The 16,156-nt window shown below is 37.0% G+C and overlaps 1 protein-coding gene across 16 annotated transcripts in view; it reads right to left on the minus strand.

Annotated features, from left to right (window-relative positions):
• MARCHF1 (membrane associated ring-CH-type finger 1) overlaps window positions 1-16,156 on the minus strand; it is a 404,383-nt gene that overhangs the window by 91,732 nt on the left and 296,495 nt on the right. For 11 of the 16 annotated variants that reach the window (XM_084518145.1, XM_084518136.1, XM_084518151.1 and 8 more), the window contains one exon: window positions 3,016-3,155. The exons of the other annotated variants lie outside the window; for them this stretch is intronic. In XM_084518145.1, coding sequence (XP_084374271.1) covers window positions 3,016-3,117 — 102 coding nt within the window. In that variant the 5' untranslated portion in view covers window positions 3,118-3,155. The remainder of the gene's footprint in view (window positions 1-3,015; window positions 3,156-16,156) is intronic. 16 annotated transcript variants of the gene reach the window in all.

Below are 16,156 nucleotides of genomic sequence, written 5' to 3' on the forward strand. Positions count from 1 at the left end.
CTTTGGGACAGTGCCATTGTGAAATAACCACTTGGAGTTTTAGTTTTAAAGGGAAATAAAAGTTTCCTTTCAAAAACCTTAGCTGAAGTTCTGAGAAGAGGCGTTAAAGACAACTTCTGTATTTCAAATGCAAAATGCAAAATTTTTAATTTTTTTTTTTTGTGTCGTCACCCCCCCCCCCAAACAACGAATGTATTAACTAACTGGGAAGTTATATCCAGTTTTGCTATGAAATTGCTACTAAAACTTGTACTTCAGAATCATGCTTTCAGAGCTATGCACACATGGGTACATTTCTGCTTAACTTGGCAAGTAATTACTATTGCTATCAACAATAGGATACATGCAATCTCTAGCACTTTCACATTTGTGAAACTACACTCAGTCTCCTACAGGATTCAAGAAAGTAAACAATCCTCAGAGCAGCAGGACAGCAGAGAGATTAACAGATTTACAAGATTTGATAAACTGCATAAAAATGCAAGAATCGCAAAGGTTCTGTTCCCAAGACAACCTTTAGCCACGTAACAATGGAAGTGAGGTTAAAGGAATGCATTTTGGCAAAGATACAACAGTCCTAAACAAGATATTCCTACTCCATAGTGATTCCCTGAAAAAGGTGCTGAACTGGAAAGTTAGACCAGAAGCCTTTTATTCTGCTTCCAAAAAAGCTGCTGTGATATTCTGGTGGGAAGAAAATACACATTTTTAGATGTGCCATACAGAAGACATTCTCATTAATCAGAAATGTACACAAAAGGAAAACAGCAGAAGTGAGGAAAAAAAAAAAAAAAGAAAAAAAAAGATGTGATGTACATCCCAGTTTGCTTCCCAGCAAAAGCAGACTTGGCACCTATAGCCAAAGGAAGCAAGGAGCTGTTTCTTCTTACCATAAATGTGCTCTCCACAGACCAAATAACTCTCCCCCTTACAGGAAGCAAGTTCACTGAGGAGCTGCAGTGCACTGAAAAGTGAATATTAACTCAGAAAGAAGGGGCTAGTATAGGACAGATGAAGTTACAAGTAATTTATGTTTTCTGCCTTTTCACTACATTTTCTTTTCCAGTACTAAGCTAAGCAAAATACTTCAGACTTAAAAGCAAAGCTAAGACTAAGCAAAACTGAAACTGATTTGAAACAAGATTTTAGTTTTAAAATGTTCATAATGAAAACAGATTTTCAGCCTACTGTCCACAAGTGGGAAAGACACTGCCAGCAAAAGCTAATGCTGGAAGTCAGTTATTTCACAAAATGTGGTACAGAAATAATAATGGTTGAGAAAGCAGAAAGTGAAGAAAATGAAGAGGAAAGCTTGACAGGCCTCGAGAGATATTACTGCTTTATTTCCTTTTGTGGAGATTATTATTCTATAATGAATCATCACATTACAGGTCACATAATATCTTCCCCAGTTGTTTGTATCCCTGGCTTTCTTTGGCACTTCATGAACTAAGCAGCAACCTAGAGTTTCAACACACTTGTTTTTGAATTTTAATGTTAATAAGGTTAAAACTTCCTAACTCTACTGATTCAACTGTTATGAACTGTATTCCCAATTCATCATTTCTAAATCCCACCTGAATGGTTTGAATGCTTACCTCTGAAATAACAAACTGAATTAAATGACTAGCAGTCAAGCAGAAATCAAACTATGCAAATTTTCATATATCTAATCTCCTTGATAGCTGTCTCCTATTACTAGTACTATGTAAACATTAATAGTAATTAAAGTTTAGGGGAAAAAAGTAAAATATATAAATAGGGGAATAATAAACTTGAAATTTCTTGTTTCCTGACTCCTTGTTTTTTAATCACTTTTTGTTTTTCTTAAAGTAAATAATTCCAGACAAAAATGAGCTATAACAATAATCTAGGATATTAACTGAACTCTAAAATCTGCAATTTTTACTGCTGGCTTTTTTTCTTTTCCTTAGCAGAAACTTACATTCTGTATAATCTACCATTGAACTAGAAAATTTTGTACAGTCTTTTTTTAATGAGATCGTCTACAAATTTCAAACAGACCAATGCCTCCTCATGTATAGATCTCTTCAGAATACCACATTCATCAGCAGTTACAAATAATAATTCATTTTTCCATTTAGATGTCATCTTGTCCATTTTTCAGCAACTGGAAGGCAGGACCTCCTGATACCTTGTGCTTCTTAGGACAGAAAAATGTTGTTCCTATTTTAAACTTAATTAAATTGGATGAGGCATATTTAATTGAATATATTTCAAATAATCAGTTCTGGTAGAGACTGAACATTTCAATACAGTTGGAGAAAAACAAATACACATGCAATTTTTGCTCCTACATACGGGTCACTCTGATGCCTTTACAAAATAATATCCATTCTTACTCACCTAGAAAGGTCTATTGATGTAAATGGATTTATTTGAGAGAGTAAAAACTGCAGGATTAAAATTATTATCAATGAGTCACTTTATTCAACTTGGTACAATTAATGACAACTCCAATGTGTAATTTGTCAAAGTTATATGGTCTGAACATCTTCTATCAATAGATTTGCATGCAGAAACTCAACCACCTATTTCAGGATCACATGAAATATATAAAAACCAATTACAAATTTCTTGCTCTAACACAAGTGCAGATGTATTATACCTTGTTCCTGTAAGAGGCAAAGAAAAGAGCAAGCAAGGTACCTGAAGATAATGTCCAGCTGTATTCATTGGGGACCAAATGCTATTGCATCGATTAAGATCACAAAGAATATAAGTAATCAAAATCAGGACATTTCCTACTTAAACACTGTACCATTCACAAAATATTAATACTGATTTATTGACAGAGCATGCAAGTCAGAATGGACCATGCATAACATAAAATATGAAGAAATAGCACATGGAGAGAATAAATAGCTATGTCAAAAGGTTTCAAACACTGAGGCAATGCAATAAAATGAAAATACTAAATTTTTAAAAAGTAATTTAACATCTCTGAAGTTCATCTGTGCATGCCACCATCATAAAATGCAACTTTTCACTCACCAAAGTAGAGTTATGTGAAGCATCACCTGAGACCTCGGGTGTTCTTGTGCTGTTTGGAAGTCTGTGAGGGTTACGAGCTATCGCTTGGCACCAGCCCAACATTTTCTCCTTCCACTTATCCCTTCTCAATTTCTGAAATTCTGAAAATAATTTAGAGTCCCTGAAACATTGACACTTTGAATTTATTGCTTGCATGTCTCTGGATGCATGCCTTTAAAAACAGCTTTTTAAGTTGTATCCAAACAAGCTTATAAGTGTATTTTTAGAACATGTTTATTTAATGTACTCTGATGGGTTATGCCATGCAGGTTAGGAGAGAGCTACACACTTTCACCACGTTACATGCATTAATACTATTTTAGGGTCAGAAAATTCAGTGCCTTCTCCCTTTAAATCTTTCTTAAGCTGACACTTTTCTATTAAAGTGTTATTTTAAAGGAATTCTATTACAAAAATAATTGTGAGACTAGTATCTCTCCTAAAACTATATAACATTTGGATACAATACGCCACATTCTCAGAAACCACTAGGAAACAGCACTAAAGCAGTGGAAGGTATTAAAAAACTAACAGTGGGAAAACATACATGTACATACTCATGCCTGCATCCACCAGAATACCTGGCTTCTGTTGAAACTAAATACAGTGGATGTACTGAAAATAGCAAAAAGTAAAAAGTAGCAAAAGTCCTGCATGCCAACTGTAAGTTGCATGTGAAGTTTTTAGTTCGTGATAGTAACAGAAAATTTAAGTAACACTAACATTCTGGAAATAGAGGACTAAGTCGGGGGGGGGGGTTGTTTGTTTGTTTTTTAAGTGTACAAAATTTTCATACGTAACAATCTACTTTTCACACCTGTAATACATAATGCAGGTCTCCACCACCAAATTTTGCTAATTAATTACAAAATGTAACTTGGAGCAATGTACTTTCCTCTGCAACATCTAAAGCAATTTATAATCTGGTTGTTTATAACATTTTGAATTCATAGTGTGTTTTTCTGTAACATTATGAAATACGGTAAACAAAAAGATGAACCTACCAGGTTGACTGACTACTACTTCAACGTTAGACTGAATAGATCTGCAACATATATAAAATAATGCTAAAGACCTTACAGGGCAAAGTAGCACCTATTTAAAGCGATTAGCATTATGCACTTGGAAATTAAGTTTATTTTTTCCTACAATACTCCATGCAGTACACAAGGACATGTTTCTGTTTGCAGCAGGCTTTAATCTTTCCAGGTTATGATTCTGATAAACTATAGCCCCTTCTTGAATAGTTACAGTTCTATTCAATTCACTTCTACACTTACCATTAATATTTAATTTTCAAAGCATTAAATGCACTTCTCCAAACAACCTCGTGAAACTGACAGGAAGGAGCAAGTGGGAACTAGCCTTAGCTTTTTCACACTTGAAATTATTATAAGTGACTCTACAGGTGAAATCTTAACAGGAAGTGTAATGATAGGCCAGTAATATTAGTTACATGAAGGCTGCCACATAGGCTCTTGATGACCTGTTGAATCAAATCCATTTTTGTATTATAAAGTATTTCAGGGCATAAGTACAATCCTGCAAAGGCTTCACAAGAAGTCTAAATGAAGTGCTGACTAAACTCATTGCCACTAACTTAGCAGCAGTTACCATTTCCACTGAATTCACTGTCTTGCAAACCCTAAGAGGCTGTATATTTTCCTTGATTTCATGAGGGCAACTAGCATATCAAAATGGTTGTTTGTAAGAGTAAAACAAGTACCAGTGAAAAGTTGTGGACATAACTTACATACAGATACAAAAAACAAATCCATGCTTTAAATTACTTTCATTGTATATCCAACATATCATAAAGTACTTAAAAGGAAATCCAGAGAATTAGAACAAGCAACATAACAGTAAGCATCTGCACATCCTGCTATGCAACTTAGAAAAGTAAGCAGTAAATATGAGACTTTTTTTTTTTCTCCTCAAGCTTATACTTCATATCCCAGCTAATTTCTACAACATTTATGTTGAAATACTATTTACCAACTAAGCAGGGATGAAATAACAGTGGAATCTGATTTCTGCTCCTGCTGGTCTCTTTGTTTGTTTTCCTTTTTTAAACTGGAGCACATGAAGTCTTCTGAGAAAATAAAATGTCTGCAGAAGTATTCAGATATCTCTGGAATTTCCTGGTTTTCATTCAAAATTTCAAATAGAAAGTATTTCAGTATTGTTTAGATTTTTCAAAATGAGACAAACCTTTTGTTTCTGCTGCTCTGGAACCTGTCATGGTGTTTCCTTGCATATTGTCACGTAAGTGGAGTTTATAGGCAGAGGGGGGATTTACCGTATGAGGTATGACACTGGTCAGTTGAACCTGGATGAAAAGGGATGAGCTGCTGCTGCTCTGTTGAAGACTGCACTTGAGGCTAGGCAAAGAGGTAGAACTTAATTTATAATTGGCAAGTGAAGTTTGGATGTTGAGCCAAACTTCCATGCCACTTGAACCTTCACAGAAAAACAGCTTTGGGGAAGTGGTTCTCCATTTTGGTAATATCAATCAGTAACTCCTTAACAGAAGTTTTCACTACACACAGGACTTACAGACAGATTTCATTTACCTCATTTGTAAAGACTGCTGAACTGCATTCTACCATGAGTAGTATCTCTTTTTTTTCTTTTTGTGCAGGTGCCTGGAAACACATATTTGAAATAAATGTATAATTTTTTTCAAGTATGCTTCAGAAGAATACAATAGAAAGATTACAGCCCATAAGAATGTATGTACAACTTCTTTCAGCTTGCTATACCTGAAGAGATATCAGGAAAAGAAACTCCCCTTGTTCTCTAAATGCACACCATGAACAAGAAGACTACATGTTCAGCTGGTGCAGCCCACTGCCTGGGAGCCCTTTACTGCTTAGCTTCAACCCCAAAGAAAGAACGTTAAGTTGCACAAAAAAAAAAAAAAAAAAAAAAACAACATAACTCTTAAGAAAGTCTTCATTTTGATTTTAAAAGAATAATTTTTCAATCTTTAGTTAAAAGATATTTGTCTCCAGATCACTGTTAAGACAGAATACTTCCTGACCTTTCTCCCAAAGAAATATCCAGTCTTTCCAGTACTGAAAAAAAGTCTCTCTGAAGTCACGGAATCAAAGAATGGTTGGAAGGGACCTTCAAGGTCATCCAGTTCTAACCCCTCCTGCCATAGGCAGGGATGCCACCCACTAGACCAGGTTGCCCAGGGCCCCATCCAACCCAGTCGTGAACACCTCCATGGTATCAATCTAGTATATTTAAGTCAACCTAGTATATTTAACATATGCAGCTAAAAAGACACCCAAGGAATAAAACATGGTTCACAAGTTCCTAGAAGCCTAAGGCCAGCTTGAAAATCTGTTGCACTTACTGATGAGCAGCTCCTGACATGAATAGTTAGCTGAAGCTTCCTTTGGAACCATCACACTCTCAATCACTTATTAAGACTTATTAAGGTTTGGGTCTTCAGTGAAGAACCTTTCTAATATTCCTTTACTACTTATGAATCTTACTGTTATTTAAGGCTTGTATTTTAATAGAGCTTTATGTGTCAACCTACTTTCTTTGTTTCTAAACCTTATTTGTCTACCAAATTTCAAGTAAACTTTTAGCAGAAATGAACCTATATTGCTGCATGTTTCAGTGTACAGTGAATTCTTTCAGAGATGGGTTAGTGTAGAGAATTAGTGCAAAAATCCACCATCTCTTGAGCCATGTACTCCTCATACTTGGGGTAGATATGAGCCAGTTCAACCCAAGAATATAATTCCACATATCACACCTGCAGTGTTTTATACTACACAGTTTGGGTTTGATCACAGATGAAGTAGAAAAATAACATAATCTGGGGAATATTCTACAAAATGACTCTCTGCACAGCTGGATACTCATGGTACTTAAAATTGACAATGAAGCATAAACCCTAGGCAACAGCTGTAGTTCAGTATGACAAAGGTAACTACCTGAAGTCATTATGAGTTTCTACACAGTTGAGACAAGTCTACAGCATTTTAACAACTCCTCTCCAACGTCAACTGGCAAGAAGTCTAGGCTCTCAAAGGTTTATGACCTATTAAGAGCAGATGTTAGTTTAGAGCTCCAGTGAAGACTGGATGCCTGGCAGCAGTGTGTGCCTGTGGCAACAGCCCTCCAAGGACCTGTAAGGAAACCATTCCTAAGAGCAACACTAACATCATCCCTCAGTAGGGGAGCATCCAGCCCCTTTCACGCTGCCTGTACTCGTGAAGATTGGGAGCCTTCTGATTATAGGCACAGTCCTATTCTGTTCCTCTAGGGACACAGAACTACTCAGAACAGTTGCAAATCTTGTTTCTTTTTGCCTGGATGAGTCACAATGATGTCTATGACTATACAGATCATAACTGAAAGAAGGACTTTGCATTTGCACATACAACAGAAGGATTACCACCTCAAATAAATTGCTAGGGAAAATCTTAATTCTGTTCCTATAAATTACTTCACTCATATTTTTTGCAGGGAAACAATTTTTACCTAGAATTTAGGCAAGCAAAGGGAAATAGAAAATTAGAGATTCAAGTTCTTGCACAAAGTTAACACCAAATAAATTGGGGTTTAGTTAAGGATGATGTATTAAGAAGTAGCCAGTTACACAAAATAAAAGCATAACATCTCAAAAAGAAAAAGTTCATTAATCTGACAAGAGAAAAGAATCAGTAGAATTAATTCAGGAAAGTAATTAGATTCAGGTAACAAAGGCCTCAATAAAGGCTGAATTAAAATGACATATTATTAAAGGTTATGCTTTTTGCAGTACTTACCAGGATCTAGTAACTACCATAAATCAGCAGGAAATTAAACACAAAACATACTGTTCTTTATCTAAGCTAATAGTTTTGCTCTCTGTGTTCGAAGACTCCCAAGAGCAATCAAAGTGATGGTATTTGTCCAGCACCTAAACACACTACATGACTTGACAGATCAACAAAATACTCCAGGAGCAGAGCTGCAGGAATATTTAAATGCAAATAGCCTTCAACTGCTGAGCTCTGGTAAGAGAAATATAGTCCCTGTTGTTCTTTGTGTATCTCTTGTTTTAGTCTTATCAAGCTGTGACTTCCAATCAATTATTCCAATTTGAATATAAACATAAATTCATGGGCTGGAAGCACTGGAAAGCTCCAGTAGCTTGTGCTGTTTGCGTGTCGCAAGGGAGCCATAGGCTTTACTTAACTAGCTAGTCAATACTGCTGTGTATTTCAAGAACAATTCCATGTTACCATGGCGTAAGAGCATAATGACTCCAACTCTGTGTTTTTACAAATAAGAAGCTCAATCCCAAGTTTGAAAATCACCTCTGCATTTCTAGATATGTGATCATGTTAATGGCTATAAAAATCCAGTACAATTTAGCATGCTGGGGGGGGGGGGGGGAGAGAAAAGACAAACACAACTGTTTATTTCACAGTAAGTACTAAGTACCACCTGCCCCTCCAAACTGAGCAGTAGTTTTGTAAAAAAAAATAATTAATAATAATAATTTAAAAATTATATTGAAACCATCATTTTATCTACATAACTTACAATGTTTTAAAGGCTATTAGTAGCCTCAAAGGCCATCAACCTAATAAAAAAATTATCTTCCTAGCTAATACTTGCTAAAATACCCACCTAACATGGTAGCCACATTAAAAAAAATTCAGAGACCAAGAAAAAACAAGCACATGCCCAGAGCCCAGAAATAACTTGTGACACTAGAAGCCGATGAAGAGTCTACTGCTAACAGTTTTCTTGTACAGTTACTGCACGCACACAATCTAAGTCCTCTGCATTAAGTGGACACAAGAATCTGAATTCAAACATGGTCTCACATTTGTTGATGATGGATTCCAGAAGGGCATGACATGAAGAGTACGGACCCAATCACACCCAAGCAAATACATTTCCCTAGCTGTAAAGATAAAACAAAGCTGTCGTGTAACTTAGTTACTTCCAGGACGCATCACTTCAGCATTTCTTTAAAAATATAACCACAGATTAGCACATAGCCTTAGAGTACACCCTGTATTCAAAGATTTATTACCAAGTTTTCTAGAACTAACTTAAATTAATTGTTGATTTAAGCCAGCATTCAATGAATCAACTAGCATAGAAGATTCAGTGAATCTTCTCATATTAGTAAATGTTATCCAATAAATTTTCAGACTATAAAAGTTAGTACTCTGATTCCTCTATATCATAATTAACAATATCATTATTTCCAATTAATAGCAAGCCAATGCTTTATTATTTTTCTTACATAATGCTAAAATATATTTTGAGTTACCCTTAGCCCTCCAAGAATCTGTATCTGTCATAATTAAGGACCCAAATTTCATTCATTACTCAAAACAGTTTAATTGCTGACAATAAAACCAATTTCATATGACTGGTGCAAAATTATTGCAGGTAACATTGCTCTGACTAACCACTATATAACCACTACATTCAACAAGTGACAAGAAATCTTTAAAAGCTTTCAAAGAAAATAGTCTTTTGGGTTTCTAAAGACATAAAAATGTAGGAATGTTTGTCTTTATAGTCCACACATTCTTTTTTGCAGAATGAAAAACATCTCTTGTGTGAAGCAGAAAGCAATTTTAAATCACTCAAGGCTCTTTAGAGAAACTGTAACAGTTTTTTTCCCTGTAGTAAGTTTTTAGTATTGTAATTCTGCCTCTTTGCATTTGTGAAGTCTGCAAGAAAGTGTTGACAAATTAGAAGAAGACACCTGTATGTTATGGATATGTATAAAATCTTGACATATGTAGATGCTGCCAAGTCTGTATTTTCCTAAATTGTTAAAGTTGCAAAGTTGTTAGAAACTATTTATTAGCAACCTCTGTACCACAATCAAATACAACTTTGTTTTCTAAAAGGTTCTTGCTCACAACTAATTTTCTTGGAAACATTTCATTCATCAAAGGTTAGATGCCTCCAGTGTCTTCAGAGATTTCAGAAGCAAAGCAACAGTATGTGCTCCTTGCATGTTTCTGCCTGCAGGTGAGTGACAAAAGGCTACCTAATCCTTCCTCAGGATCCCTGCATGTAAATTCCAGACACATCAGACTCCCAAGCAGAAAGAACAGTCTTGAAAAAAACACGTTTGTTTGTTCTTGTTTTGAGAACAAGCACAAATTACGTGGTTTTGGTTTGTGAGATTGCATATATTTAACCATGCATGATTGCCAAGCCGCTTTAACCGAATGTGCGTTAAAAACCACACTGCACACTTAGCAGATGGACGTTCTTCAGGGAAGCCACAGGAAGAGCAGAAAAATCCATGGGATGGTAGAGCAATAACTAAATCATAACAAAGTTATGCGTGCAGTCATCCAAACACACATGGCAAAAGAAGCTAAGCTAGGTCTTTAATGAACTTTGTTCTGCATATGTAAAAGAAAAAGTCTATCTTGCAAAGCTATTCCTCATTCTTATGTGGTTCGTGGATGAAAAAAAAGAAGTGTATATTTAAGACATAAGAAAACAACACACCTTGAAGTAGGCAGAGCTCATTTTTGAAGCAAAATATAAAGACAGACAATTTATTTTACTTAATTAATAAAGGTTAGATATCTGAAAGGCAGACATTAACCACTAAACACCCATTTCAAAGGATGGATAATTGATACTGAACTTAAATTGGTTTTTAAGAAAATCACATTTCACTGAAGTGCCAGAAGTACACATGCTGAAGTGTGTCATACCACAGGTGGCATCTCCCCTTTGTCAGAGAAGTTCTTTTAATGGAAGTTCTATCAAATACATTATTTGGGGCATACGTGTGTATACCATATATACCCATACCCATATATATGTCTTTTAAAGTCCTAAGTATGGAAATCTCATGCGTGTGAGCAGTTTGGTTACTGTACCTGTGACAGGTCTGCCATATAGCACCTATACTAGATGAAGGCCACTAGTGCTGGAATTGAAGGCCTATCCTGCTGTTTACTCTTGCTCTTATAATGGACTCTGTAACAACTAGTGCAAGACAGGCTATATCAGAAGGCCACTGCTACTTTATGCCAGGTCTAATATTATTCTTAAATAATTTGAAATAATTTTCAAAACCTCTTTCAGGCTGAGTGATGCCAGAATGACAGAAATGCAATCACCGCACCCCAGCTAAGCCAGGAGAAACACTTCTGTAAAATTCTAAGCTGCTCCTATAGGTTCACTCTCTATTCAGAAACAAGATGAAACAAAACATTTTTAAATAAAAACTTGAGAATAATAATTAAGCCCATTACACCCAGCATATTCCCTGCACTCTGCCAACTCTTTAAGGAGAGAAAATGTGGCTACATACTATTGTGGTTTTTTTGTTTGTTTGTTTTGTTTGTTGTTTTTTTTTATTTTATATAATTAAAGCACTTAAAGAGGTGTTTCATTTAAAATTTCATCTTTGTTTTTGACTCTTTGTGCATTATTTATTCCCCAAACAACACAGTGCAAAAACATTACCATTAAATAAGTGCTCTTATTCCCCAAACAACACAGTGCAAAAACATTACCATTAAATAAGTGCTCATCAAAAGTTTAATAGTAGGAAAACACTTTAAAATTATATTTCTATCCTATGCATTAGGACAGTTTTTTGTTTTGTTTTGTTTTATAAAGTCCTATAATAAATAAAGTTCAGGCTTAATTTGAAAATATATGAGGACACCCTTAAGAATCCCAGTAATTCTAATTTAGAGAACCATGCTGATGTTTATCCAGCCTTCTGGTCCCTCTCTGGATTTATCTATCTGTTCAGTAAAATGTTTCTATTCATATCACTAAGTTAACTACAAACATCAAAACTAAAAGGGCTACACAATATTTCAACTATTCTTTCATTAATACTTAACTTATCCAAGCATTTTCTGATTTTCTTTTTGACAACAGCCAGTGTAACAAGACTAATTGTTTCCAATACTTATTACAGTCTATTTAGAACCCAATTAAAATATTATTTCAGCTTTTTGAGTTCTAGTTTTGAACTTAGGCATTCAGTCTAAGGTCTGCCTTTTTATTTGTTTTCTGGGATTGCAGTTGAAAATTATCACAGTAACATTATTCAAAGAATAGTTCCCATAATTTTTAACTGCTCGGCTAACATATACTTTGTTTATGTAACGGAACAGTTATTTAAGCTGTTACCAGTAGCCGCAACATTAGGCCAGTAGGCCGGTCATTATTTATAACTTAAATAACTGGAATCCGTTTATCCTGAAGTACTCCGAACAGGCCATCTGTCACAATTTCATGCTAGCTGAGATCGGACCCACGGTGATGATCTTTGCAACACAAACCAGAAGGGGTAGAAGGGGTGCAGGTTGAAGTCCAATCCTAACGGTATGAAAAAGCATTACTTGCAACAGGGCATTTCAGTCAGTTTAGTGGTAATGACTGCTTAATGGAATTACTTCACCTTGCTAAAAAAGAATCTAAATATTCTGCCCTCAGCAGTTCTGCTACAAGTTTTCATCAAATGGAATTTGGCTCACATTGATTTATTAGGTAGCATAACCAATTAATCATTGATAACAACAGCCTTCCTTAAAATATTTATCAGGATTTTCTGTATTATAAACCACACAACTTAACTTGTTCCAATACGTGGAAGTATTAGAATGAGTCCAAAAGAGGGCCATGAGGATAAGCAGAGGCTGGAGCACCTCTCCTGTGAGGATAGGCTGAGGGAGCTGGGGTTGTTCAGCCTAGAGAAGGCTCCCAGGAGAGACCGTACAGTGACCTTCCAGTACCTAAAGGGGGCCTACAGGAAAGCTAGGGAGGGATTCTTTGCCAGGGAGTGTAGTGATAGGACAAGGGGTAATCATTTTAAACTAAAAGAGTGTAGGTTTAAATTAGATATAAGGAAGAGATTTTTTACTGTGAGGGCAGTGAGGCACTGGCACAGGTTGCCCAGAGAAGCTGTGGATGCCCCATCCCTGAAGGTGTTCAAGGCCAGGTTAGATGGGGCTGTGGGCAGCCTGCTCTGGTGGGAAGTGTCCCTGCCCATGCCAGGGAGATTGGAACTGGGTGGGCTTTAAGGTTTCTTTCAACACAAGCCATTCTGTGATTCTATGAACTTTCAGTGCTTTAACATGTAACTTACAAAAGAATACCAAATTTCACCTAATTTCAAGTCTGTTCTTTTTAAATAGAAAATATCTGTACCTGAGTTTCCAGAGGTGACTGAATTTTCTGTCAACTAACACTCATAGAAAATATTTCATGCCTATTAATCGGTCACAGAACAGCTAAAACTTTGTACCGGTATATAATCAGGAGCAAATTTCTTACAAGCACTACTTATTAAAAATAATAAGAAGCTAAATGCTGCCAGGAACCCATACAACAATAACGCTTTATAGAATTATCTAAAGGAAGATGAAGGCAAATGAATAAAGGTATTGAAAGCAGAACAAACCAAAAACATTGTAATACCAGACCATAATGAATTACTAATTGTTTTCCATACAGAATACTGATTTTGCTTCCTTATAAAACATGAACAATGCAGGACATGCAGTTACTGTGACAGCAATACTCATGGCTGTCAGCGAGCTAAGGTTCACACAGCCTACAACTTCCTCGTAAGGGGGTGTCAAGAGGCAGGAGACCTTTTCTCCATTAACACTAGTGACAGGACCCGCGGGAACGGGGTTAAGCTGAGGCAGGGGAAATTTAGGCTGGACGTCAGGAGGGGGTTCTTCACAGAGAGGGTGGTTGCACACTGGAACAGGCTCCCCAGGGAAGTGGTCACTGCACCGAGCCTGTCTGAATTTAAGAAGAGATTGGACTGTGAACTTAGGCACATGGTCTGAACTTTTGGGTAGACCTGTGCGGTGTCGAGAGTTGGACTTGATGATCCTTAAGGGTCCCTTCCAACTCAGGATATTCTATGATTCTATGATTCTATTTGCACAACCCGTCTGTAGTATGCCACTCTTCTTCACAAGCCACTAAAAATTCAGATGTAGTACTTGCTGTGTCTGGTAATTAAAGCATAAAAGTAAAGCAAAGCATCAGCTTCTCCTGCTTCAGACTAAGCACAAAGTAGGCATCCAGCCTAGTTAGTTTTTCCAAAGAACCACAAAGAAAGCAGACATCAGCAAGGATAACAATGAAATGGAAAGTTACAAGACCAAGATCATGATTGCACAGGAGACAAAGACAAAGGTAATGATTCATGGTGCAGCAGTGTCTCCCTTCTCCTGCCTCCTTTCAGTGACTGGGCAAGCATAAAAAGATTTCCACCTCTGCCATGGCTGTGGCATAGAGCAGCAGCTCAGGCAGTGAAGTCCCATCCCATGCCACCCAGAAGGTTTGCGGTTACAACCTCCTCTGCTTTTGCCACCTCTCATTCTTCCTTCTTTCACGCTGTACATAACAGTGGTGCTGAGGCCCACGCAGCACAGCACATCATGGAGATGCCCGTGGCAATTCAGGGACATGGCACAGTGCAGTCCAATTTTGGAGACCACTCCAACAGCTGTGTAACTCTCCAAGCAGCTCCATGGCTAAGCCATAAGCCTTGCCCTCATGCAAACTACTTCACAGCAGCCTTTGGCAGTCATGCGGCCTCTCAAGTAAGCTCCGTGCTAACCTGAGTAGCTCTGCAGCATCATTTAAAGAGTTATCTTCATATACTCAATGTGCCCCCACCCGGTAACACCTGAGCACCCCATAATTTTGAACGATTTGTTTTCCCACGATTCCTTTGAGATGAGAGTGCTATTCTCTGCCTTCTACAGACAAGGTGCAAGCTGTAGCTTTTCAGAGATACCTTCATCACCTGCATTAAAGGGTAGCCACCTTTCTGATTCAACACAATCTTGAACCAAAGCCTTCCACAGCCCAGATAGGCAAAGTCATTCACCAACACAGAGTCTCTCCTGTGCTTAAACATTTGTACTGACTGGCTAATTTTACAGCTTTTTTTTTTTTTTTCTTTTTCCCACAGAACACTATTTTTTATCTTTTTCTGAAAAATTCTCCCTTTTCACCAACTCTGGCTTCTTCTGCAATCTGTAACCATCTATGTACTCTTTTGTCCCAACCAGTAAAACACTTCTCCTATACTTAGACAGCCCTTTGAGCTGGCTCATAGGCTGTCTCTCCATTATTAAGCTGTACAGTTCTTGGAATTTCAGATTTTATTATTTGGACATTTTACACCAAACGCAGACATTTTTATTGCTTTAATATTTAACTAAGGTTTGTAGTACTTTGACATTTCTAGATCTTTTAAACAATTTATTTTCAAGATGAGCAATACATCTCTAATCATGTTTACGCGAAGGCCCTCTCTCATTGAGGTAAGCAAGCATCCTTCCTTGCTGGCACTAATGATTTTATTCTCTTCAGAAACATATATTAGGAATATATAATTTGAACAAACCACTTTTTACTGCATTATCAGGAGACTTAATGACAATTTTGAAATATATGCCATGCCATAACTCTCAGCTAACTGATGGGAACAAATACGCTTTCCCAATGCCATTCCATTCTCCCTTTCTCAAATGCAGGAGCGGACTGAGAACGCACTTGCCAAGCAAGAGCTCCACAGAAATGATTTGATTAAGGACCTTTTCTCTGTATAGAGTTGCACAGAAATCAGGTTTGCCTCAGGAGACAAGAAATAATGGAATAGAGATGAATGCAAAAGCACATGTAGGTAGGTGGCCTATATTCAGCTTTAACAGTTAGAAAGCTAAACAGAGGGAAACTCATTCTGAAGGTAAGAGCTGTATTTAACTGTAGGCCAGCAAAAGTAAGGAGTATTTTGAGAAGTCTTGAGGGGAAAAAAGAAGTGTGTAGGTAAAAATAATTACACACAGCCTGGCTTGTTATTGCTACCGAAGTGCTCATGTTAAAAGAGCACTTCCAAGAGTAAAATGAAGATCCCTCCCTGCTCAGCTTTTGCAGCAGCTGGGGTATAGCAAATCCAGGTCAGGGCCCTGATAATCACGTGGAAGCGGACAGGAGTAAGTGAAAGACAAACAGAACCGTACAGACAGGATACTCAGATAGTGGGGTCAAACAGCTCAACTGCCACGTGAGGAACAGGGAAATGAAACGTGCACAGGGAATA

This window comes from Aythya ferina, assembly GCF_964211825.1.
Source record: "Aythya ferina genome assembly, chromosome: 4".
In the NCBI taxonomy this organism is placed as follows: Eukaryota; Metazoa; Chordata; class Aves; order Anseriformes; family Anatidae; genus Aythya; species Aythya ferina.